This window comes from Pangasianodon hypophthalmus, chromosome 25 (assembly GCF_027358585.1).
Source record: "Pangasianodon hypophthalmus isolate fPanHyp1 chromosome 25, fPanHyp1.pri, whole genome shotgun sequence".
Classification (NCBI taxonomy): Eukaryota; Metazoa; Chordata; class Actinopteri; order Siluriformes; family Pangasiidae; genus Pangasianodon; species Pangasianodon hypophthalmus.
Window position 1 is genome coordinate 14,969,824 of NC_069734.1, and position 25,753 is coordinate 14,995,576.

The window sequence follows — 25,753 nt, forward strand, 5'->3', positions numbered from 1 at the left end:
CTACAAATTTTGTGCAATCATAACCAAATTTGGCACACATCATCTTCAGAGTAAGCTTCACAAAAGTATCAAAAAGAATCAAAAGAATTTTATTGCAAAGAATATTTCAAATGGTTTGCCTGTAATGGGCCAACTAATCTGAATGCAAATCAGCCAAACAGGAAGTGCACTGACACAAAACTTGGTAGGCATCTTCAGGACCATGACCTGAGGCTACGCAACAAGTTTCTCATAGCACCACATACTGGTCAAAAGGTACAATAAAATGCCAAATATCTAACTGCCATTTTTGTCCTCCAAATTTTGTCCAATCTTCACCACATTTGGCTCACATGATCTTGAGACCTGTCTGAGCAAAAGTTGAGAAAAGGAATTTTGATATTCAAACCCGTTCTCCTGTAATGTGCCGGCAAATGCAAAAAACAGGATGTGAGTGTGTATCTCACCAATGCATCTACATATCATCAGGAAACCTGATAAGTATCTTTAGGGCCATGCCCTGGATGAAGTTTTGTGACTGCCCCACCTTGTGGTCAAGAACTGTAACAACTTTCATTTTTTCCTTATATCATTTGAAGATTTTGTGATAAATTCACAGTTCATTTTTCCTATAAATCCCCGGAGTATGCAGAAGTGAACGCACACCAACAACTGAAATTCAAGTGTACTTCCTGTCAACCATCTTGGATTTTGTTTTTTCACTACTCCTCCTACAATAATGCTACAATGCCACCCTGCTGCCCATTTGCTCATCTAGACCTTTCCTTCTCCAGTCAGAGAATTCCAGCACACTCCGTAGTCAAAACATGCACATCATGAGTGAAACTACAAATCACTCTTGAATCCCTTTGCCTAAAGTTATGGCTCTGCTTTCCTGTGATTGCTTAGGCAACAATTGTAGCATGTCTGTGAATGTGTGGTTCAGTGTGTCTAGGTACTTGGCCCCCGGAAATGCTGCTTGGAGCTTTCATTATTACTATTATTGTACGTCTGACATATTTGTCTTGTGTTTATTGCTTTAAGTTTTGACAATGAGACGGAACGCAGAGGCAGAGCAGTCATATGGGCTTTTGATATTAGCTAGGTAATTGTCATAATACCTTCTTCCATTGCTCCATGGTCCAGTTCTGATGGTCACGTGTTCATTGTAGGCACTTTCAGCAGTAGACAGGGGTCAGCTTGGGTGCTCTGACAGTCCTCACCTACACAGCCCCATACGTAGCAAGCTGCAATGCATTGTGTGTTCTGACACCTTTCTTTCATAGCCAGCATTAACTTTTTCAGCAATTTGTGCTACAGCAGCTCTTCTGTGGAATAGAAACACACGGGCTAACCTTTGCTCCCCACTAGCATCAATGAGCCTTGGGCATCCATGGTCCTTTCACCGGTTCACCGGTTGTCCTTCCTTGGACCACTTATGGTAGGTACTAACCACTAAAACACTAAGCATACCTAAAACACCCCACAACACCTGCCATTTTGGAGATGCTCTGACCTAGTCATCTAGCCATCACAATTTGGTCAGAGTTGCTCAGATCCTTATGACTGCCCATTTTTCCTGCTTCCAACACATCACTTGCTGCCCAATATATATCCCACCCCTGGATAGGTGCCATTGTAATGAGATAATCAATGTTATTTACATCAGCTGTCAGTAGTTTTAGTGTTATGGCTGATCAGTATATATGGCCCCAGTAAAAAATTTCAGCCCAGGAGCCCCCACCACCCTAGGTCCACTGATTTTTGGTCTCAATATTGTCTCATTTTCATTTGGATTTGATCTTGGCTTGGTTTCAACCCCCTTAAGACCCAGTCTTGCCTTGTATAGTAGTCCTGGACACCGCAATGGCAGTCTTGAGTACAGATCAGGTAGAGGAGGCTTCTCGATCATTAGTCCACCTGCAACTGAGTGTCCTTCCATTCCTTGAGACAAACTATAAATCGTGGACAAACATTCAGAAATGCCTTACATTTGGTTTAAAGCACTGTTGCGTGTATGAGCTAACATTGTGGGCTTAACTGCTGCAGCATACTGATAAACACATGGACTCTATAAAAGAAACATGGACAGTTTTATTGATATTATACTATTCATAATGGCCACATGCATACAGTCAGGGACATAAATATTTGGACATTGTCAAAGTTATTGTAATTTTTTTATTCTTATTGTTATTTTAGCTCCTTTGCAGTCAATGACTTCCTGAAGTGTGGAACCCAAAGACATCACAAGACACTGGGTTTCTCCATTGGTGATGCTCTGCCAATCATTTACTGCAGCTGTCATCAGTTTCTGTTTGTTCTTGGGGCATTTTGCCTTCAGTTTTGCCTTCAGCAAGTGAAATGCAGCTCAGTTGGTTTCAATTCAGGTGACTGACTTGGCCATTTCAGAACATTCCACTTCTTTGCCTTTAAAAATCTTGAAGCATTTGGATGAATCTGAGCAGATAATATAGGTCTATACACTTCAGAATTCATCTTGCCACCTTTGCAAGCAATTACATCATCAATAGACACAAAGGAGTTTTTTTACTATAATGTGGTCTTCCTGTTTTTGAGGCTTACCAGTTGTTTACGTCTTGTGGTACACCGTCTGTATTTCCTCTTCTGAAGTCTTCTTTTGATTGTTGGTTTGACATATATACATAGATATTGTTCTGGCCACCTGTTGTGAAGGGGAAGTTTTCTTCATTAGGGGAAGAATTCAACTGTCATCCACCAGAGTTGGTTTCCATGGTCTTCTGGTCCTTTTTGTGTTCCTGAGCTCACCAGTGCTTTCTTTCTCTTTAAGCATGTACCAAATAGTTGATTTGGCCACACCTAATATTTTTGCTATCTCTCTGATGGATTTTTATTGATTGTTCAGCCTAATAATGTCTTATTACCCTGGCAGTGACAGCTCTTTGAACTTCATATTGAGAGTTAACAGCAACAGATTCCAAATTCAAATGCCACACTAGAAATCAACTCCAGAACTTTTATCTGCTTCCTTATAAGTAAAATAATGAGGGAATAACAAAGACTTGGCCATGGAACAGCTGAGCAGCCAATTGTCCAAGTACTTTTGGTCCCTTAAACAGAAGGGGACCACATATAAAAAGATTTGGATGTAAATACCCTCAAATAAAAGCTGAAAGTCATATTCATTATTTAAGGTCCATTCCTATATACTGTGGTAGAACGCTAAAATAAGAATAACTTTAACCTTATCAATGTCCAAATATTTATGGATCTGACTGTATTATTATTATTATTATTATTATTATTATAATTATAATGATAATAATAATAATAATTTTTTTCTATGGTTGGTGCTTTTCTCGAGGAGTCCAACCTAAAGCACCATAATAAAACTATATGTATATATACTATATATATATATATATATATATATATATATATATAAAATGCAAAATCATGTGGAAATTATAATGAAATGCTTAAAGGACCTCACTTTTACTAGCAGCATTTACATTTACAGTACATTTATGGCAGTTGGCAGATGTCCTTATCCAGAGCGACTTACAAAGTGCTTTGAAGTCTATCAAAAATACATTCTGATACTGGCTCACTAGGTCACAAACTAGGAATACCATCAGTCCAAAACTCTGTTGGGGAGGTAATAGACAAGCGCTCAGACAATACATTTTTTTTGTAAGCGCTAACTAAAGTACTTTATGAAGAGGTAAGTCTTTAGCCGTCGTTTGAAGACTGCCAGTGACTCAGCTGTTTGGACATCTAGGGGAAGTTCATTCCACCACCTCGGTGCCAGAACAGAGAAGAGTCTCGATGCATGCCTTACTTGTACCCTGAGAGATGGTGGGATCAGTCGAGCAGTGCTAGAGGATCGGAGGGAGCGTGGTGCCATGCGAGGTGTGATAAGTGCTTTGAGATAAGTGGGTTCTGGTCCGTTTTTGGCTTTGTAGGCAAGCATCAGTGTTTTAAATCTGATTCGGGCAGCTACAGGAAGCCAGTCGAGAGAGCGTAGCAATGGGGTGGTGTGGGAAAATTTAGGAAGGTTGAAAACCAATCGTGCAGCTGCATTCTGGATCAGTTGCAGAGGACGAATGGCGCTCATAGGCAGACCTGCCAGGAGTGAGTTGCAGTACTCCAGTCTTGAAATGACAAGGGACTGAACAAGCACCTGTGTGGCCTGTGTAGAAAGAAATGGACGAATTCTTCCGATGTTATAAAGGAGAAATCGACATGAGCGTGTCAGATTCGCAATGTGAGAGGAGAAGGACAGTTGATTGTCCATGGTTACCCCAAGGTCACGTGCAGTAACCGAAGGCGAGATCAGAGAATTGTCTAGGGAGATTGCAAGATCCTTTATTTGCACAGGTGTAAAGTATAAGCAACATTTATATATGGCCTATACTCATTTTCTCATTTTCCTGAACAGTTGTTTAGTAAACAACACAATACCTTTATAAACTCACTTATTCACTTCCCCATTATGTGAAGTTGGTCATTGTTCTGTTAGCGATCTACAATGATCCGCCTTTTCAGCCTGTGTGCGAGCACTGGTATGAAGTCATTTGTTTATTAATAAGCTAATGAAACAAATGAAACAGGACTAGCCATGATGTACTGCAAGGGTACAAAGTGAGAGAGGAAAAAAAACAGAACATTTGCCCAATGTTGCATCTTTCTTTAAAAAAAAAAGCAGGCTCATGTGATCCAGTTTAGCAGCTCTTCAAGTTTAGAAGCTGTGAGTAGCTGGGCATGATGCCAAGCAACGCCCATTCTCCAACACAAGATCTGCCTGAGCATCATATGTTCAGATCATGAAAGTGAAGAAACTGAAAAAGACCTGCATGAGCACACTAATAATTACACACTACTTAATTATTTGATAATCAATCATGCAGGGTAAGAGGCTCTCAAGCTTATGATGGATTAATATCATAGAAAATATTAAACGTTAAAAAAAAAAAGGAAAAGGAAAAGAATGGTGGAGTAGAAGTGGAAGGGTTTTTTCAGGAACCCAGTGTGGGGATTTCCCACAAAAATCAGAAATGATGAGGCTGACTCTACATGTTGTTTCCGTGGCTACTGTTTCCTCTTTTATGTCACTTCTTTTTTTCCTTAATGTGCTTCACAATCCAATGACATCATAGAGAATCAGAACGTATGACTAGTCCAGCCCACTCTAAGACTGTCAAGTATAATAAAATCCCGTGTTACTGCTGCAGTTGGTACTGACTTCCAAGAGAGCAACATGGCACAGGTATCGTCCAATCATACTTTCTTACTGAAATGTTAGCTTTGTAAAATATCTGCCTTTCTCTATGAATGTGTGTATGTGTTATTTGAAACTGCTCATATATCTTAGGGAAAACATGCTCTGGTTTGACTGAGTTGTTTGATTTGTTTGTGTGTTTTCCAAATCACATAGCATGTGTTTAAATTGTGTCTTTAAAAATATAGGGATGGATTTTAGGATAGTTCTGTAATGCTGTAGGAAGCAAAGAAAATCGCTTGATATTAAATAACTTAGAAATTCAGGATTTGACTCCAGAGACGTTTGGGATAAGCATAGGGTCTGCACTGCTGCTCAGTAGTTTGATTCTTACCCACACACACACTCACACATGTACACGAGCACGTACACACACACACACACACACACAGCAGGGTGCCTCCCCTGGTTCGCATTGTCTGTGTTCCTGTTTAAAGTTTTAGCACATTAAACCATTAATAGGAGTTTTGCATTAGCAGTAGGATTTGCTTCTTATGCACGTTTGCGTACTACAGACGTACAAACGTGTATGCATGCACACACACACACGGACTCATACTTTTGTGGTCTATCGACTGTGCAGACAAACGTACTCTAGCTGATCTAATTTAGTGTTACACATTGTCTTCAACTCAACTTTTTAGTTCTGTTATATTTAATAGGTTCCGCTTACATTTTATCCATTTACATATTCAACTTTCACAAAGGATGCACAAAGAAGTACCTGCACATATTAAAATCTGGTCTAGTACATTCTGATTAATTATTGCATTTTGGCTTTCTGAGCAATGATTGCATCATTGCACGTACTATTGTACAAACCTGGTAGTTTCCACACAGGTCACTATGTACAGTAAAAACTGACATAAAACTATGTAACAGAAACCGTACTGTAAAACAAAGCACTACTAAGTTATATAATGATGTGCTTATTTAAACATAGGCCCTACGGAATGAATGAACGAACGAATGAATGCATGAAACCCAATAATCGTAACTGATGACATGGTTAACTAGTGGAGCCTGAATTTCATTTGTGATTGTTTGCCTCTTCTTCATACATTATCTCTGTCTTCACATTTGACTCACCCTTTTATAACTATATACAAGGATGAGTCAAATGAAAACCTTTTTTTTTTTTTTTTTTTTTTTCATTTCGCATTCCACTGTATTGTAAATAGGTGTCACAAAAGTGTGTCATGTTCCAGATTCGTTTGAAAAGAAAAATTCTTCCTCTTGCACGTGCAGGCCACTGACTCACTACCTTTTGCAATTCTTTATCCGAGTAGAAAGTGGTTCCACCCTACTTTGTCCCTTAGGAGTCCAAAAACATCCCTGCAGGATGTTGCGCGAGCGATAAATGATGACGCATATAAATTACCGCATAGCTACATCTGTTTTTCTAATTTATGTCGCAATTTTAAAGTTCGAATTTAACCATATGTATATAGACATGCACGTACATAGATGTAAGTTGGAGCCGTACTGTACACTATGTTCTCTAACTTTGCAATAAGAGACACATACCTCTCATTCTCTCTGCCAGTCGGTTTCTCTCTTGGTGTTATCTCTCCTATGGAATATTCCAGATCTCTCACCATTTACTGAACTATAGACGTGACTGAGAGATTCTCCCAAGATGACAATGGTGTAGCTCCATGTTTAACTCCGGCTTCACTACCATGGCAGTGTGACAGCAGTATTAAATATCAAATACAGAGTAAATATCAAATACTTTGAGTTATCTTAATGGAGGATTTAGAAAGACACTTCACCCATTCTGGTCAGACAGCTCGCATGTTCTAGTTCATTACTCTTGTATGCTGTATGACAGCAGCATTTACTGGAAATAAAATGGGTGACTGTTGAAATGTCGTGGCATGCATGCACGTGAGCACAAGAAGCCAATCGGGTCAATCTCATGACTCTGACTTTATAAAACCACAGCTACATTTGTAACTGGCATTTCCAACAAATGTCTTTAGTTACTGTTTTTATTTATATGTGTGTTCTTGTACAATAGTCCTTTCTGGATGCTTTTTGGTAAAACATGGGAGCATGTAAACATTTAAAAAAAAATGTAGTTATTAAATTCTAGCTTTGCTTATATTCTTGTAGATGCTTATGTCTGGCTTTAATCCATGGGGTTTTCTTGTGTTGTGTTGCTTATCGAATATGACATTTTAATCTCTCCACAATATGGCATGAGCGTGTACCATGATATTTGTGGTCTCAGAGGTGAGAAAACAAAACTGAGTTTTGGCTCCTGGAAAATGTGCAACAGTGTGCAATACCAATACCCAAGCACTGTTATGCAAAAGGACAAAAATGGTATAATAAAAAGACTTATTACAGAGAGGGAAAATCTGAGAATTAAAATACTAATCACTGTCTGAAAATATAAGGTTGATTTTGGAAAAAAAATGGACTGGAAACACAAACACATTCAGACTGCTTTTAAAAGACGTGGATATCTGGAGGTGTGATCCAAAAATACAGACATAGCACAAATCTGTATCGTTACATTTAACAGTTCCTGCAGATTGGCCTTTTATCAGCCTAAATCATGATACATTTTGTTTGCATTTTGTACACCAGCTCAGTATCAGGGAATACCTGACGTCTGAATGCAAAAAGGAGAACATCGTCTTACGCTTTCATCTGGCGATGGTTAAAAAGGCACATCTGGACATACAAGAGAATCTGAGTGAATCAGAAGAGTCAGAATGTCAGTGCAACAGTACAGAAGCTGGATGTGTCGTGGATGGAATACTTCAGCAAGAGACGAGAGGTGAGTTCAGTAAATCCGCTGTGCCCACAAAGTATTGAGATTACATGAGATGAGCAAAGCTATGAGTTGTCTGACATGGCGTGGTACAAAGATGACTATGTGCCGTGACACAGACAACGGAGATGTACTTAAATTCTGTTCTTTGAGCTGCTGTGCTGAAAACATCACAACGATGAAGATGTTAGTGAGTCTTTTGCCTTTATGGGTTAGCTATATTCATTTAAAAAAAAAAAAAAACGAGGACATGAGAAGAGCAGCATGTATGCACAACATTACAGCATAAACATACTGTGATATCCATGTTACATTGATACTTAATAAGTAAAGTTAGAGACATATTTAAATAATGGTTCCTCCCTGCCTCATTTCTTCATCTTGCCTTTTAGGCAAAATATGAACTGCTCTAGTTCTAATCATATACTACATTAAACTTGGCACCCAAGTGGTGCAACAGAAAAGCATTTGCCCTGTCCTTGGTAGACTGCCAGTTTGAATCCTGAGGATACAGCAGCCATCTGTGGCTGGGAGTCCAAGATAGCAAAATGGCCGTGCCCTCTAGGTGGAGGCCAGATTATGTAATTACATATGGGAATGCCATTACCCAGCTAGTGCACTAGTTCTATGCAAGTAAATACTTGTGTCGTAACCGTTCCATTGTTTTTCACTTGGCACAGGGTCCTTTAAAAAGGATAAAGAATGTCAAGTGCTGATCCAGAGTTTACACCAGACAACCATCTGCCCTGAAAATATCAAACCAATAAGAAGAAGGGGTTGCCTGAGTAGTTCCACCTCAGGTCAGTATGGGATCGTATTTTATCTGCATTTTTCTAAGCCACAGTGGGTTTTTTTTGTTTCTTCCATGAACTCACTGAAACTGTACCAAATCCAAGTTTCACTGTAGAATCAAACATGAAATAATGTACAATAAGTTTTTCACAAGTGATATAATATTGATGGGAATTCTCTTTTTCTTGTGTTCAGTTTTATTCTTTTTAATCAACAAGATTAAAGCTTTCGTATTTCCTGTCTTTTAGATGACATCACCATCTACTACTACAAGTCAAATATGTTAGAAGATCTGGAAAAAGGTGTTCCTGTCGTATTGAACATCAGCAACTCAAACCAGTTTCTGAAATGCACATTCAGAAGTGACAAAGCAGTTCTGACTGTCGAGGTAAGAGAGAATCATAGTGTGAAACATGAATATGGATTCATAGTGATTTTCGTTTTAGCAGTCCTGACACAGCAAACAGACTTTAAGCTCCTGATCAATCTACCTGTCTACACTCTTTTTTTATGCTAGCTAGAGATAAATAAAACTGAGTGTGTATGGTTTTACGCGTTTTTGTTTAGTATGGTAATTCTACTTCATGTAATACAGCTGAACTGTACAGTATGAGGAGTCAACAATATATAATTCATTAGGTGACTGGACTTGTGATTAATTCTTTTAACTCATCCAAAAGGCTTCGTTAGTTCTGAATGATGACTTGGATAAGTGGGGAAACTTAAATAACCTTAAAGATTACAATACAAATCTAGCCGACATGGCTTACTATTATAACAGAGTGGTAAACATCAATCATCATTCAGTTCCGTAGGTTCGAATTAACATGTTTTTTAATATATTTGCCTGCAGACCAATCAAACTCATCTGTTTTTTATTGAATATTTTCTTTTTCAGTGCTGGGAAAAGGATAAACTGGATTCTATCTATAAGAATGACCCAACCACATGGCCTTTTGTCTTCTACCTCACGTGTACCAAGGACAACTGCCGTCGCTTCGAATCAGCCGAGTGCAGTGGTTGGTTCATCCACACGGAATCTAACTACGTGTGCATGGCTGAACAAAAGGATAAAGATAAGGATTCAGAGAAATATTCCTTCCTCATCTTACGTTCACCCAATACGACAAAGTCAAAGTGATGTGTGATCATAAAAACATCGGCTCAACTATACAGAACGTGAATTATTCCAAAAATGTGGAGTCTAATGCTGCGTAATTAAGCTATAGGGAAATATTTCTCATTATACAATGTGTGAATTGATTACCAGCAGGTAGACAGAGAGAGAGAGAGAGAGAGAGAGAGAGAGAGTGGTGATCTAACTTGCTTTTTGACATTTAGGTGTCTATCCAGAGAAGTATTTTTCTCATTATAATCATATATGCATATACATCTATATGTCAAATATGCTAATAATATGCATTGCTGCTGAATATCACTAATAATAATGATATATTTGAATAATTTTATTCATTTTCTATTCAGAGGTGTATAGGATCTGTTGTTTAACCTTTAACTGCCATTGCAGTAGTAAGTAATATGCATCATATCACATTTTATCGATTTTATATTATAAGTATTGGGTGTCTTTGCATTTCTTTGCTATGTCAGTTGCAAAATATTTTATCTTAAAAAAAATTATTTACATTTTTCCCCCTTATTCTTATAAGCGCAGATAGGCACTAAAATTAAAGGGAAAAAAAATTAAAAAAGGAGAAAAAGCTTTTTTCTGTTGATCTGTGGGAGGTACTCTAATGTGCTGACATAATTTTTGGCCCACTTGTACTCTTAGACAGATGAGTCACTACAAATCAATATTGCAGCTGTTCTGACTGATCACCTTTAGCCTATGATGAAACCTTTTTATTCTGATGGGAGTGGTCTATTCCAGGATGACCACGCCCCTTCAGTGGGCACTAAGGAATAACTTCAGTCCTCTCAGCTGAACCTTGTCTAAATTAGACTTGTACAAGCTAATTCTGGTGACTCATGGTTGCCAGACAACTTATTTAGACACTTTATGTAGGTTTTTCCTTTACTTTGTGACACAATTTCATAAACTGAGACACAATTTTCTATTTTATTTTCTTACATGCTGATTTTTATTTTGATACATTTCAAATATTTTTTTTTAAAAAAACATTTTCTTTTGTGTTTTACATAAATATTTGTAACACTTTTAAATATTTACATTTATCAGCATAATGTAGAAGCAAGTTTATATGTATATATATATTCCATTTTTTTATAATACATATTTGCAGTATCAAGATGAACAGTAATTCATTGCAACGCTCTAACACATAAATTAAATGTTTGAGCATGTTAGCAAAATTCACTGGTCCATCTCTTCATGTGTACAGTCAAATATATCTCATGCAGTTGATTGTCTTTTAATTGTGGATAATTACTTCTTATGCTCATTTCCTTCTGCTTGTGTCTCCAGAATGATTTGCATTGCTGATCAGTTCATTAAAATCCTGTTTGCTCACTATCGCTCTCATAAGCTTTGTTCACTGTCCCATTAGCATGTTCCTCATATGGGTTCTCAGGGTTGTCCACTTTCTTGGCTTTCCTATAAACCAAAACAGTTGATTGAACATACAGGATTTGATTAAACATCCTATGTGGTGAATTTATCATTTAAGTATTACGACAGAAGAGCTGTAAATATTCACACTTAAATATCACCCCAAGATGTTGTCATTGTGAATGAAAAAAAAATGAAATGGAAACAAATAAGCAGTTAGCTTGTATTGGGCTGAAAAATGTCCATTCAATTCAAAGCGAATTTCATAAGAATGTCATAAAAAAATATATATGCAAACACTTTTCCTACAAGTTGGCTTACAATTTGTGGCAAATTCATTGTCAGCCAATTATAAATACATGCAAACCACTAATTTCACATCAAATATTTACAATGTAAGTCATTGTTTTCAATTCAGCCAGCAGGCTTATGCAATACACCTATTTTGCAATCCACTCTTTTTTCACTTCCATGCTTTGCGTGTTCCGTGATGCTCATACAGTAGGTGTTTTCCCTGATGCACTTACCTCTTCCTGTTAATGGAGCCCGTGACAACGACGTAAATGCCGATACAAACCACCAAGGCCATCACCACTCCAAAAACGACCAGCCACACTTGAACCGGTGGCTCTGTGACAGGAGCCAACGTGGCACGCAGGCCTTCAAACTCCAACGTGTTATCTGTCAGCTGAAAAACCCCATTGATGCGACCTCTGGACAGCCTACGCGGGGGGAGGGGAGAGGAGGGGGGAGGGGGAGAGGGGGAGGGGGGGGGGGTTTCACGCTCTGTAATTACAGCCACTAATAACCTAACTTCTTGTCATAAGTGATTCAATTGCCAAGCCTCCTTCACATTTGGGGAGTACCTACATTTCACAGTCCAGCCGCTACAGGTAATTATACATATCGAGAGTGATGAACCACTTTGAACTCTTCAGATTACTTATAATTATACCACAGTGCTGTTGAATGCACAAGGCTGATTAGTCAGAACATTTCCATAACAATGGCTCTGACAGTAGTGTCTACTAGAAATCACAGGTTTCTAGTTCATCTCGTTCTAAGATGTTATTGATATGCTTACGTTTTTTGTAAGCAATAAAAGTATGATGTGTCATTCTTTGCAATGGCTTCATGCATCACACACGCTCTCTTTGATTATTTCGTATAACATGTTAGCAGTGCTCTCACCAGATAGCAGCCTCCACTTCTGCTTTGGGAATAATCCTAGATGCATTAGTAGGATCAGTCACCACAAAGTAAAAAGAGATCCTTGGCATTTCTTTGTATGTGTAGATATCATCTGCCCTGGAGATATTGATTTAAACAAAATGACATTGATTTAAGCCAAGCCAAATACTTTGTTCTAAATGCATATAAATATATACACACACCCATCAGCCATAGCATTAAAAAATTGTGTAGGTCCCCCTTGTGCCGCCAAAACAGCTCTGACCCGTCAAGGTAAGGACTCCACAAGACCTCTGAAGGTGTGCTGTGGTATCTGGCACTAAGATGTTAGCAGCAGATCCTTTAAGTCCTGTAGGTTGCACAGTGGGGATCGGACTTGTTTGTCCAGCACATCCCACAGATCATTGATCAGATTGAGATCTGCAGAATTTGGAGGCCAAGTCAACACCTTGAACTCTTTGTCATGTTCCTCAAACCGTTCCTGAACAATTTTTTGGGGGTATTTGGTCTGCAACAGTATTTAGGTAGGTGGTACATGTCAAAGTAACATCAACATGAATGCCAGGCCCCAAGGTTTCCCAGCAGAACATTGCCCAGAGCATCCTTCTCCTCCTTCTTCCATTGCTCCATGGTCCAGTACTTATGCACCATTGTAGGTGCTTTCGGGAGTGGAGAGTGGTCAGCATAAGCTGCGATGCACTGTATGTTCTGACACCTTTCTATCATAGCCAGCATTAACTTTTTCAGCAATTTGTGCTGCAGTAGCTCTTCTGAGGGATCACAGTACACAGGCTAGCCTTCTACCCCCACTAGCATCAGTGATCCTTGGGTGCCCACGACCCTGTTGCCGGTTCACTGGTTGTCCTTCCTTGGACTACTTTTGGTAGGTACTAACCACTGCATACCGGGAACACCTCACAAGACCTGCTGTTTTGGAGATGCTCTGACCCAGTCATCTAGCCATCACAATTTGGTCCTTGTCTTAGTCTCTCAGATCCTTACACTTGCCCATTTTTCCTGCTTCCAACACATCAACTTTGAGAACTCCCTGTTCACTTGCTGCCTAATATATCTCACCCCTTGACAGGTGCCATTGTAACGAGGCAATCAATGTTATTCACTTCACCTGTCAGTGGTTTTAATGTTATGGCTGATCGCTGTGTGTGTGTGTGTGTGTGTGTGTGTGTGTGTGTGTGTATATATATCTATATATTTATATATGTTTGATACTGACATGAAATCGACAGCTTCACCCTTGGTCTCTAAATAGTATTGTCGCATGGCAAAGGCCATGGAGGCCTTAAAGAGGTACATCTCATTGGCATTCCACTGGTACTGAAAAAAAAAAATCAATGTCTTTATCAGTATGTATGATGAATATTTATATTTAAAAATATACTAAAATATAAATAATATGGAAAATATCTACAGTATAAGGACAAAAAGTAAACATACTGCATTATCTCCCAGGGCAGCTTTTAGACTCACTCTCACTTTAATAGCATTTTCAGAATCTGTGTATAAGCAAGGTGTATTAATAACGATAAAGTCACATTTACTGGACTTGAAATCTAGCTTCACCAGTTATTTTTGAAAGATTATTTTTAGCACGTTAACAGTCAGGAGCAGTAGTATTTTCTGGCATTGCGCACTTACATGGATCGACAGAAGCATCCCACCCTGGTTCTCGGTTGTTTTTCTGGTTTTCAACCTTAAGCCACTCATACAATGTACTGAAGTAGTTCAGGAGAGGTTTGGAGTCCATCCTGGTGTCACCTGAGATATCCTCCAAAGCCCGTGTCCAAGATTTTGATCGGCCCAACTCGAGCATATGCCTGTCAGTAGACACATGATACAATTTGGTATCATTCCTCACATTTACTATTTTCAGTGAAATGTGGAACCTTTTCCTACATTGCCGGTCAAATATTTTTTGTGCTTTATTACAGTTTATCCAATATTGAATAAACTATTAAATTAAAGAAGGGAAAAATTAGATAAATGTCCAGTTGTTACTAGACAGTGTATTTAACTTGAATGTATGTTTGTTGAAGTTTAACCAATAAGGAATAAAACATGACAGAGCATGCTGTTATAATCAACCACGAACTTGATTATTTTCCAACAACAGCACGTACAAAATTATTTTATTCCTCCACAACAATTTGTCAATTTTTACATTTTTTTAAATTGAAGAATAGCACAACATACGTTTTATCCATTTATAGTTATATTTACATTTAGTTGCATTTAATGTTGTGAAAGGTTCGCAAAACTTATGCTCGTAACAGATGTTGCCTCATCAGACTCTCTTTACTTCCCTCTTGAAATTAATGACAAAAAAAATGCAGCTTGTTATGTTACTGAGAAACCGTAAAGCCCTCTGTCTTGAAGACTCGGAAAACTTAAAGTTACAGCTTTAATTCTGACTGTTACAAAGTGCTGACACAGGAGACTCCTTCCAAAAAATGCTAAATCAACATCTCGTCACAGAAAGTGTCACCATATCAAAATCATACATAGTTTTAATCCATTTAAGTCTCCGTGAATTAGCTGTTACTATAGAAATGATAATATATTACATACTGTATATTGAGTGTGTTGATATAAACATGTGATTTGCATGGCTGTGAAGCTGTGAAAGCAAAGCATTCTGCGTACCTAAGTTTGTTGCCAGCATTGGTGGAGTTTGTGATGTCACATTTGTAAAGGGGGCCAGTGTGGCCAGCTTCCTGGCAAAGTGCAGCCTGAAACTGGAACTGGTATACTGTCCTCGTGAAGTATCTGCGTTAGAGACAGACAGGAAATGGGCGTCATCTTTATCAGAAGGGCTACCACTATGAACACTATATTTTTATACTTTAAGCATCAAAGAATATTTATTGATATTATACTGTATTTTATAATGTCTTCTGAACCTAAATCACAAATGACACAGGCATGTTTCATGTATACATTCTATACATTTATTAATTGAAGGTTACATGTTACAAGTGATTACCGGATAAATGAATAATCGCCAGACACGTGGAAAAGAGCAGGTGGGTCACAATATGTCTCATCTCTAGGTAAAGGCTCCACCACACCAACCAGCTCTCGTCTGTAACAGACAAACAATAAGAAGTATTATTAGCCTAGTGCACTAGTGTTATAACCAAGAAAACTGTTTAAATAAGACAAAAAATAAACTAGTGTTCCATCAAATAGATAAATGTTTGTATTTAAGGACTGTTCATTCCACTCTCAGCTTGTAACAGGACTCTATATGAGTATTTCTTACTTAGATTTGAACACATTTTTTGAAGTTTAAAAAATTTTAGTAGAGTAACAGGAACATAGAGGGGGATAATTCATCATCAGTATCAGTGATTATTAACTATAAGTGGCACTCTTTCATAAATAGCCAATAATTCAATTACATTTTTTAATTTTTAAATCAAATTTCTGTGCATGCATTTGGCACACTGCCCAAAAATTTTTACCTGTGACAAATTTACATCAAACATGTGTGACATCCTTGTGACTACTGGACATCCCTAATGAGTGACATTTGACGTGTAATTTTTTGTAATGTGCCTAAAAACATTAGTGACCCTCTAACTGACAGGGTTGCGTCATAGAGGACTTTTTCCAATGCCAGTTACATCATCAGAGTGAAACCATTTTGAGGGTTTTACACTTACTTCATTTCCCACCAGCGGAGCATCCACTGGTCTTTGGGGATAGTCCCCTGGAACACCTGCCACCTCCATTCCTCCAGCATGTAGGTAAATGGCATAGTTGCCACAATGGTTAGGGCCTGCTTCAACAGGAAGTTAATATCTGTCTCTGAAAAAGTAGAGCGGATGTAGGTAATTTCAGGTTAGCCACAACGTCACTTACACTTCTACTCAATGTTTCATTTTAAGATACCATATGTGATGTTTTTCTGTATAATATAATGTGACAGACCTGCCAACCCAACGCACAGCCCTGGACAAGCAGGAATGCAGGAGAAACTATACGGTTTCCATGCAGTCCTTTACACAAATCATTTGCATAAAGTACAAAATGTTGTGCACATATATACTGGGTTTTATGGTAACCACAGGCGCTTTTTGAGTCAGGGTATTTGGGGGAAGGAGAACTACTACTTCCTGGTCATTACTGCTTCCTGGTAAAGCCTGAATCTACGCATACTCCAGTTTCTGCCTCAACGGGTTTGACTGTGCTGTTTGATCACTGCTGCGGAGAGCATGATAGCAAGCAGTGTTTTTAATCACTTTCTAATTATCATTACCACTAAAATGATTTGGTACGTATTCAATTTTCAGCGTTGTTGTAGGCCTGTTTTCTCTTTTTCGTTTTCTCTTACAGTTTTTGTGCAGCCAAGAACTGGTGGTAGTATCCCTAATAAATGGAGTGAACTGCTTTTAACTATATACTTGTCTAAATTTAGCCAGACATACACTGATAGATTGATAGAGCACATTAATGAAGTCAAAGCATCCCCCATTTACATTGACAGAAGGCATGGAAAGATGCCTGGTGCATCTTTCAGACAGGACAATAGATAGAGAGGAGAGGGTGTCAGTTAATATTGGAGAACACCTACGCAGCTGTCAATCATTCCTGATTCTCATGTCAGTTCACTCATTGTTTTTTTTTAATTGAGGAAGAAAAGATTGCGCTTTTTGCATATTTTTGAGTGATAAATCATAGCAGCGTACTCTGATGTTAAAATACAGAGATCCTACGCAATATGTGTAGTGGTTGGCAGGTCTGAAGTTAAATCTATCTATCTATCTATCTATCTTTTATATACGTATTTCTGTCTGTTTATTTGTCTATTCATTCATTTAGTCTATTCTGGTCAGGGTCACAGTGGATCTGGAGTCTATCCCATGAACACTGGAGACGATGTAGGAATGCACTAAAATTGGAAACAAGTCTATTTCAGGACTTCTTTGCTTGTTTGTTTGCTTGTTTATTTGTTTGTTTGTTTGTTTTTACTCAATTTTTAATCCCATAAGATCCGAACGTACTTGTTCTTCACTCGTAACTATTTACCTTTATTATTAGTTTCACTGTAATTACTCGATAAAGCATTGTAGTTGCTGAATAGTATACTGTAAGATTATTAACTGAAATAACAAAGCGAAAGGGTTAAAATGATATTTCTACTACATGGATTGTGTCACAGAAGTGTCTGACCGGAGTGGTAATGTGAAATAGAAATATCATAAATGAAAAAAAAAATTCTTTTTATATTAAGGCGAAAAAATGTGAAAAATCCCTGACGCATGACCTCCATCGTATTTGATTAGGAATCTATTTTGTGAGTCTATATGAATTAAATCGTAGTGATATATTGCTAATAATTGATACGAGGCTAAATTATTAGACTGTTTTATAATGAATTTTACAGCTGTATTGATTGACAAAATCAAAATGGACCCCTCAGTGGTGAATGTGTGAAACAGTTAAGGTGTCTCCGATGCAGCTAATGTTTTCATACCTGTGTCTTCTATAAAGTCAGAGGGCAGGAGCCCCAGCGACTGCAGGTGAGATGGGGTTGCGGCTGACAGACTCATGATCTCTCCAACTGCTTCGTGAAAGCCCTCGTTGGCTCCGTCTCTGAGAAGGTAAGGAAGGTGTCGATAGGCCATCTGGTACTGGTTGTGTCCCATCTCGTGATGTGCAGTTAGAAAATGGTCCATGTTCACCGAAGAGCACATCTTGATTCTGGAGGAGAGGAAGTTAAATCGATATATCAGTGCCTGCTGTATTTGAATAGCATTCCTTTAGAAGAACTTACTTTCATCTCGCATTGAAGAATTCCTAACCTTCTATGTTTATCTGTAAATTTGTAACTATGTTCATTCATAAGTCAGTGATTTTCTATGTAACTAAAAGCTCTAGAGATATAGAGGGCTTTTAAAGTGATACCTTTCAAGCAACAGGAGAAAAAAAATAGGGAGGGAGGATTTTTTTTTTTTAATTGTGGGCTTAAAAATGCTAAAATTGATCCTGGAACTTATAAATAAAATAGAAAATTGCACTGGGAATGCATAAATTTTATAAATTTTAATTGTAATAATTATATATTTATTATTTATCATTTAATTATGTATCCAATGATTATACAAATGATGTTGATTTCTATAAAGTTAAAAAAAAAAAGCCAAAATATGAAAAATTATTATTTTAATAACCGAAATCCCAGAAGAATAAATGGGCGTGTGAGGTGGCCTGCATACCTGTAGTCCTCTCGGTTGCCCATGTCCCACGCTGTGGGGTGACACACCACTTTCCTGCCGTCACTGGGTTTCGTGAGCATTGAGTTCGTCCAGAAGTTATCAAACATGGCCGACATGTTCACAGATACAAAGAACTTTTCTGCTTCCTGGAACAGCCGCAGTTCTTTCCAGCCCTGAAATCAACCATAAAATATTTCCTAATCATCATTTTACAGCTGAAAATTGATAACGGATGATAACGGATAAAGGATCCTGCGCCACAAATCGGATAACACATGTAATCTGATTTGAAATGGACCTTTGCATTGAGATAAAAATCAGCTGCGGATTGTTGATTACGTGCGTAGTCATTAAAAGATCTGACCTGTGCTATCATTGCCGAGGTTACGTCGATATCAGGCTTGTCTGGATAAGGGACGCAGAGTGAATAAAGGCTGGTCCAAAACCTTCCCCACATATCACCTGAAAAACAACAAAGATAAGAGGAAACATCAGACTCAGGAACTAGTGCTTTACTACTTTTAGTTTGTATACCTTCAATCCTGCTCTATACTCATGTATTTGCTTTATAACATTAATTTTGATATCTGTTTTATGATTGTACAGTAGATTATGTGTATGTGATATGGTGGATGTGCTACACACTAATTTGCCACATGAAATTACTATGAACCCTGTACATTTGGTAAATACTACCACTACTACTGCTTGTTATTTACAGCATTAGTTAAGACTGAAAATCCTAGTAGGCAGAGATGACAAAAGAGAATTTTTTACCTATAATAACATTCATTAATATAGGTATGTTTAGAATTCATTAATTAATATTTGTTCATTTTTTTGTTAATATTGTCCTGAAATTAGCTAATACAGTACATAATGTTAGCTAAGGGAAATTTAATGTAAAGTATTATCCTACTAGTACTGTTACTAGTAGACTAATGATCATCTAAATGTGCAGATAAAAGATACCACTCAATTTAATGACACAATATTAAATATATAATAATCCAATCTGATTCATCAAATCACTATCAGGGTCAAACCTACAGATCTAAAGATCAAATGTTCAAAAGCACTTTGTACTCAAATATAGATATGAATAGGAGGTGCGCTATTTTATCACACATCTAGGGTGAGACTAGAGGTGTACATCAGGACTGGGATGCCAGCAAAGACTACGAGCCTTAGCATGAAACTATGGGACTAAGCAATGCATTTACAGCATTCATCAGTCATCCTTAGTAACTGCCTGGTCAGGGTTGGCTTACTTCAAGCTACTAGTTTATATTTGGGTTAAAAAATATTTGTGGGCATGTACAAACAAAAATAACAATTGCATCAGCAATCAGTCCATATTCTCTGCTTAAATTTTGGACTACAGACGTGAGCCATATAGTGTAGTTTGCTATTATGAATAGAGCGTGAATTCAAACATGTGGTTCTTAAATTGTAGCCTTACCAAGCAAATGAGCTGGAAGACCTCCATTAGAGGCGATGTGGCCAGGATATGTGTCCTGCAATTTGGCTCTTACATATGCGTGAAGCTCTTTGTACAAAGGCAGAATCTAAATATGAGTACAATATCAGTTATAAGGACAACTCTTGAACTTATCATTCAATCGAGTTTCATTTGTATAGCACTTTTAACAATAGACACTGTCACGTAAGTGACTGTGCAGAAATCCAGATGTATAGTATATTTAGATTCCTAATGATCCATCTAGTGGCAAGGAAATACTCATCTACTGTGTGCCATCAATAAAAATATAATTTTACTTGCATTTTTAAAACCAGCAGTTAGCTTCCAGTTCAGCTAGCTTATTAACCTCTATGGCATGTGTTATAAATGATCAGACATACCTCATTATATATGCGTCTCACATCTGTCATCAGTTCATCTCGAGTGTAGCTGTATTTTGGCTCGTCAAATGTTTCATAATTGGCCCTCCAGTAGTCTCCATGGTCTTTATAATCTTGAATACAAGCACAGAGAATGAGCACATCTCAACTAGCTGACTGAAGAACCGTTTTTAATGACCTTCCACATTACGATTTGAAAGCAATCTCCACTCAAATGGCTGTTTCTAATTTATCGATATATAAATTCTGTGTAACAGTTTGTCCCTTAGCTAATAATGAGACAAATAACTAGTAAATGAATAAATGAAAGATTGCAGTGGATCGTAATCAAGGTCGAGTTTATATTAGTCACGATGTGGCATACTGTTCAGCTTGGCAGCTTCGTTCTTCAAGTCCACATAGTCTTCATAGAGTCGTCTCATCTTCTTGCCCACTTGAACCCTCCAGCCTTCCCACACATGCAGCCGCTCGTAGTAATCCCTGCTGTTGGCCATGATGGCTTCCAGGCCTGAGAAGGAAACAGATGCCGGATATACTAGATCAATCAAAGTGGAATAGAATTTGCCTAAATTTTTCAAAGCCAGAAAAAATGGGTTTTATCCACATCAGTTACTTATCAAAGCCTTGTGGAGATGAGTTGCGTATAACAGGGCAGAGAAAACACAAAAATGAGAATAAACTTTAAATGTTTGCATATGTGTATGTTCAATTAACATTGACAGTCTGCACTTGTGTATGCCAGTCAGAAGGTTTTATATACACAGATTGTGATCCTGTATAAGCCAATAAAATAAGAAAAAAAAATATATATATATAAAGTGTTCCATCAAACCCTTAAATCTTTGTATTTCTTCATTGTCCACTCTCAGATTCTAACGCTACTTTAAATGAAATTAAGTTTCTGTAACACTAATATATGTTGCCTAATTAGAGCAATCCAGTTAAATCTAGATATTTTTTTTCCAATAAAATAAAACGCAATATCCAAACCAAGTTTGGTAAGGTTAATATAAGATGACTGGAATATGTAAAGAATAAAAAAAAAAACAACGTGACATGCACTTATAGTAAAATAATCAGGCCTAACATGATGTGGAGATACTTTTACTTCCCCAAAGTTGATTCATTTCCTGCAACAGCATGTCCTCTATCCTGAAAACTGAAATCTCTTCTCTATCTTTGTTGTATAAATGTATCCTTATTGAAAATTTCACCATATCAACAATTATACAATTTTTCTTTGTTAATTATTAGGCTTAGTTTATGTGTGCTGTCAATGTCCATGATAAGGCCATGTGTGATAATGTATTAGAAGTGATATAGACCTGAAATGTTCGTGCTGTTATACAAATTTAATCAACTCCTGACCAATCAGATTTGAGAATTCAACAGCACTGTGGTATAATTAAAAAAATCAACCTTATTGAGTTTACGATTTAAGGAACGTGTTATCTCTGCAGTGGCAGTACCTGGTTCCAAAGTCTCGCAGTTGAAGGGGTCGTCGATTTTACACACCGTTCCTGTGCTATAAATAGTACTCATCTCATTCATGACTTTGCTTAGCTGCAATACAAACAGACAGTTTGTAAGAAAGACAAAATTTTTTTTGATATTAGCTATTTACACAAATTATGTGTCTGAAACCAATTATTACATTGACGAGAAATGATGATCTAACACGGTCTGTTTGAAACAATGTACAAGTGCTGTATTAAAAGATATTTAAGTCTAAATATTTATGAAAAGATTCAGGTTAAGGTTAAAGTTAAGGTTAGTGCTTTCATTTCTTGAGACCTTATTTGTAGGAAATTGAATAAAATCCTATCACATCATACTTCTTCAATCCTTTGTGCTGATTATTTATTTGTTATACAAGAAACTAATCATTTTTACGCAAATCTAGAGAATAGTGTCCTTTAAGCTGAACAGTGTCACTGTACTTACATAGCTGGCTTTATCGGGTGACAGCGCACCTTCCCCTTTGTCCTGGAGTGATCGGAGCTGGAGCTTAATCTCTTGATCAGAAATCTGATCAATAGGGAAAGCATTGGATTGCTCTGATGCTTTAGAGTAATATTCACTCCAGATTGCCCCCTGTGCTGCCTATGGAAAGAGTCTCAATTTAGCATCATTACTCTTAAAATCATAAAACCACTAATATCTATTTTATGCTACACAGATGAAATAAATAAAGTGTATACATTAAGTAAGGAAGTTGGCATTTGAGGACTGAACTGTGGCTCATAATTAGTTTTCAGTCCTCAGATTTGAAATCACAGTCTATCACCAAAGCAGAACTTTATCCGTCGTCCCTTTAAAAGTTGTAGCTATTGCAATCTAGGCTCATTTAATTGCAGCATTTTTTTTTTTTTTTCAGGAAGGACAATAAAAAGAAGCATTTAAATTCTTTCCATTTGGTTACAAAAAAATTATGTCACACAGAGGTCACAGAAATGAGCAAGTTCAGGGAAAAAAACAGAGACAGTTTCCTCTTTTACATGACTGCGCTCACCAGTTTGTCCGAGTTCTCTGCCGTGATGTTCGTGTTGTACTCCCAAGAAGCGAGACTGTATTGGTACATGAGACGGGATGCATCCTCATCGAATTTCTGCAGGAACTCTCTGGCCCTGTCCTCAACTGTCTGAGCCCAGGCCGCAGAAGTCGCGGCCAAAACCAAGATGCACAGAACAGACATCTTCCAAGAGCACTGACAGCGTCTCAGCAAAGTCACCGTCTTATCAAGAGTGTTCTCTGGCTACACCCTTTGACCTGAGCTATAAAACAAAATAAACTCATATCATTTAGTGCTTATTCATTGCACAAAGTACAGGCATTTGAAATGCAATGGCAGAGTCTTAATCGAGTCTTATGGGGAGCTGTATGACTAAATATCAAGGGAACATGTACTATGTTAAGTGTCTGCTCTCTGATGGTGATGAGTTTAGCGTAGAATCAAATATTCTATTCAAACCATTCTATTAAAAGCATGAAAAACATTTGACATTTCTCCATAAAAGGAAAAAATACATTATGTTTGTTAAGTTTGTTCTATGAATTTTGTAAATCACAATTGCTTGAGTTGTTATTAGATATTTAATTTGAATTTGCAGTGTTTTTTTTTTAAATAATAGTTCTTATATTACTGTTTATTAACTGTTTTTAAACTGTACCCTCATAACTGTTTACTAAGATGATTAGATTTTCTATCACTTACATCCAAAATCAACCTGACATTCATCAAAACAATCTGACTTGTTTGCTCAAGAATTCACATTAAAAGATTGTCAGTGCTGCTCTCATTATGTTGTGAAGGTTTGTGATGGTGAAGATAAATGACATGGGTTTGTGTTTCGATGTACACATTATGGCTGAGGAAAACAACTAGTTAAAAGGATTAAAGGTTGGTTTGTGTTTCTTTTGTTGCCTTCAGAAGGTCAAAAGACATACTCTGATGTGTAAGAATGTTTTGGAAATGGTTCTTTGAAGCAGAAAAGTCAGATTAAGCCACAAACCACAAGCAGTTTTCCATTTTTAAACTAAATGTGAGTTTGAGTAATATGAAAACCTTTTTTGTGCATTGTTTATTGCAAAAGGTTATTGTAGGAAACGACATCAGAAAGAAACAATGAGGTGAACCTGACTCAAAAGGTAACCCATCCCTTTCTGGGTGATAGGGTGAGTATGAATCATTCTCTTCTACAACTGTATACTGTCAGGATATTGTAGAGGAGACTGATGCAAGTGCAGATTTCTATTTTAATGAAGAACGTACAAACAAAACAACAACAACAAAACATGAACTATGGCTTCAAGGCAAAAAGACATACATGAACTAGTGAGTGACAACAAATGACAATGAAAGACAAAAGCTAGACCATGTGATCTGGTGGGGTGCAGTGGCCGATGGGAATCGTAGACCTGCACCGAAGTCAGCATAACCATGAAACATACTATTAACTCAAAGTTTGTTGTAAGTCCTGAGTCCTGAGATGAGCACAGGCAAGTCTTTATGATTACAGAAGCAGTTCTTCAGTACAAGTCTACAGAATCCAGGTGAGATTGTCATGCCACTCCTGAGATACCAGTGATCCTGTGACCTTCTGCTCTCCGGACCTGCCTGATCCATCCTGATGCCCTACTTCTGGTTGGAGTTCTCATTAGTTGGAGATTGCTTGCTGCTGCTGGCTGTGGCCCCACATGGATGGCCTGAAGGTCATTACGATTCCTGGGGATGGTGCCACTTGGGGGCTTGGAGATGGCTTGAGGATGTCATATGGGGAGTTGTACCGTCATGGCTTGGGGATCTCATATGAGGAGGTGTACTGTGATGGCTTGGGGATCTCATATGAGGAGTTGTACTGTGATGGCTTGGGGATCTCATATGGGGAGTTGGACTGTGATGGCTTGGGGATCTCATATGAGGAGGTGTACTGTGATGGCTTGGGGATCTCATATGGGGAGGTGTACTGTGATGGCTTGGGGATCTCATATGAGGAGGTGTACTGTGATGGCTTGGGGATCTCATATGAGGAGTTGTACTGTGATGGCTTGGGGATCTCATATGGGGAGTTGTACTGTGATGGCTTGGGGATCTCATATGAGGAGGTGTACTGTGATGGCTTGGGGATCTCATATGAGGAGGTGTACTGTGATGGCTTGGGGATCTCATATGAGGAGGTGTACTGTGATGGCTTGGGGATCTCATATGAGGAGGTGTACTGTGATGGCTTGGGGATCTCATATGAGGAGTTGTACTGTGATGGCTTGGGACTGCGATTGCTGGGGTGGCTTTGGGGCTGCAGTTGCCACGAGCAGTTTTGTACTCAGAACTCCATCAGTGGACAGTGGATGAATTTACTGGTTGCATAATTGCACTATTTGACCATATAGTACACAGTTATAGAAGGGATTTATTTACAATTGCACTATCCGATGGGTTGAGGATGGGTTCCTTTTGAGTCTGGTTCCTCTCAAGGTTTCTTCCTCATATCGTCTCAAGGAGTTTTTCCTTGCCACCATCACCTCTGGCTTGCTCATTAGGGATAAATTCAAACATTTACAATTGATTTTGGTTTAATTTAATTTGAATCTATTTATTTCTGTAAAGCTGC

The 25,753-nt window shown here is 37.9% G+C and overlaps 2 protein-coding genes and 1 long non-coding RNA gene across 3 annotated transcripts; 2 read left to right on the forward strand and 1 right to left on the reverse strand.

Moving 5' to 3' along the window:
- The first annotated feature begins 5,119 nt into the window (after nucleotides 1–5,119).
- On the forward strand, nucleotides 5,120–11,313 carry LOC113547442 (uncharacterized). Its single transcript, XM_026947785.3, has 5 exons — nucleotides 5,120–5,230; nucleotides 7,841–8,033; nucleotides 8,708–8,827; nucleotides 9,068–9,207; nucleotides 9,718–11,313. Exons 1-5 carry the CDS (start codon nucleotides 5,222–5,224, stop codon nucleotides 9,958–9,960), a joined length of 705 nt encoding a protein of 234 aa, XP_026803586.1. The 5' UTR covers nucleotides 5,120–5,221; the 3' UTR covers nucleotides 9,961–11,313.
- ace2 (angiotensin I converting enzyme 2) lies at nucleotides 11,199–23,337 on the reverse strand. Its single transcript, XM_026947809.3, has 18 exons — nucleotides 23,155–23,337; nucleotides 22,587–22,745; nucleotides 22,112–22,205; nucleotides 21,007–21,150; nucleotides 20,643–20,755; nucleotides 20,242–20,347; nucleotides 19,144–19,241; nucleotides 18,780–18,952; nucleotides 18,038–18,264; nucleotides 16,224–16,368; nucleotides 15,542–15,640; nucleotides 15,202–15,324; nucleotides 14,197–14,375; nucleotides 13,996–14,054; nucleotides 13,775–13,875; nucleotides 12,541–12,657; nucleotides 11,877–12,071; nucleotides 11,199–11,394 (listed from the first exon to the last, which is right to left on the reverse strand). Exons 1-18 carry the CDS (start codon nucleotides 23,335–23,337, stop codon nucleotides 11,292–11,294), a joined length of 2,418 nt encoding a protein of 805 aa, XP_026803610.1. The 3' UTR covers nucleotides 11,199–11,291.
- LOC128317465 (uncharacterized) lies at nucleotides 16,377–23,941 on the forward strand. The gene is made up of 3 exons (XR_008300989.1): nucleotides 16,377–16,834; nucleotides 18,055–18,164; nucleotides 23,020–23,941. It is a non-coding gene; the product is annotated as an uncharacterized LOC128317465 (long non-coding RNA).
- The last annotated feature ends 1,812 nt before the right edge of the window (nucleotides 23,942–25,753 follow it).

Bases quoted from the DNA above. Each gene is read 5' to 3' on its own strand.
- LOC113547442 (XM_026947785.3), top strand. The intron at 8,828-9,067 runs GTCAGTATGGGA...CCTGTCTTTTAG, and splicing joins CCTGAGTAGTTCCACCTCAG to ATGACATCACCATCTACTAC. The intron at 9,208-9,717 runs GTAAGAGAGAAT...TTTCTTTTTCAG, and splicing joins AAGCAGTTCTGACTGTCGAG to TGCTGGGAAAAGGATAAACT.
- ace2 (XM_026947809.3), bottom strand. From the start codon at position 23,337: ATGTCTGTTCTGTGCATCTTGGTTTTGGCCGCGACTTCTGCGGCCTGG. The intron at 22,206-22,586 runs GTAAGTACAGTG...TTTGTATTGCAG, and splicing joins CACCCGATAAAGCCAGCTAT to CTAAGCAAAGTCATGAATGA. The intron at 18,953-19,143 runs GTCAGATCTTTT...GGTTGATTTCAG, and splicing joins CCTCGGCAATGATAGCACAG to GGCTGGAAAGAACTGCGGCT.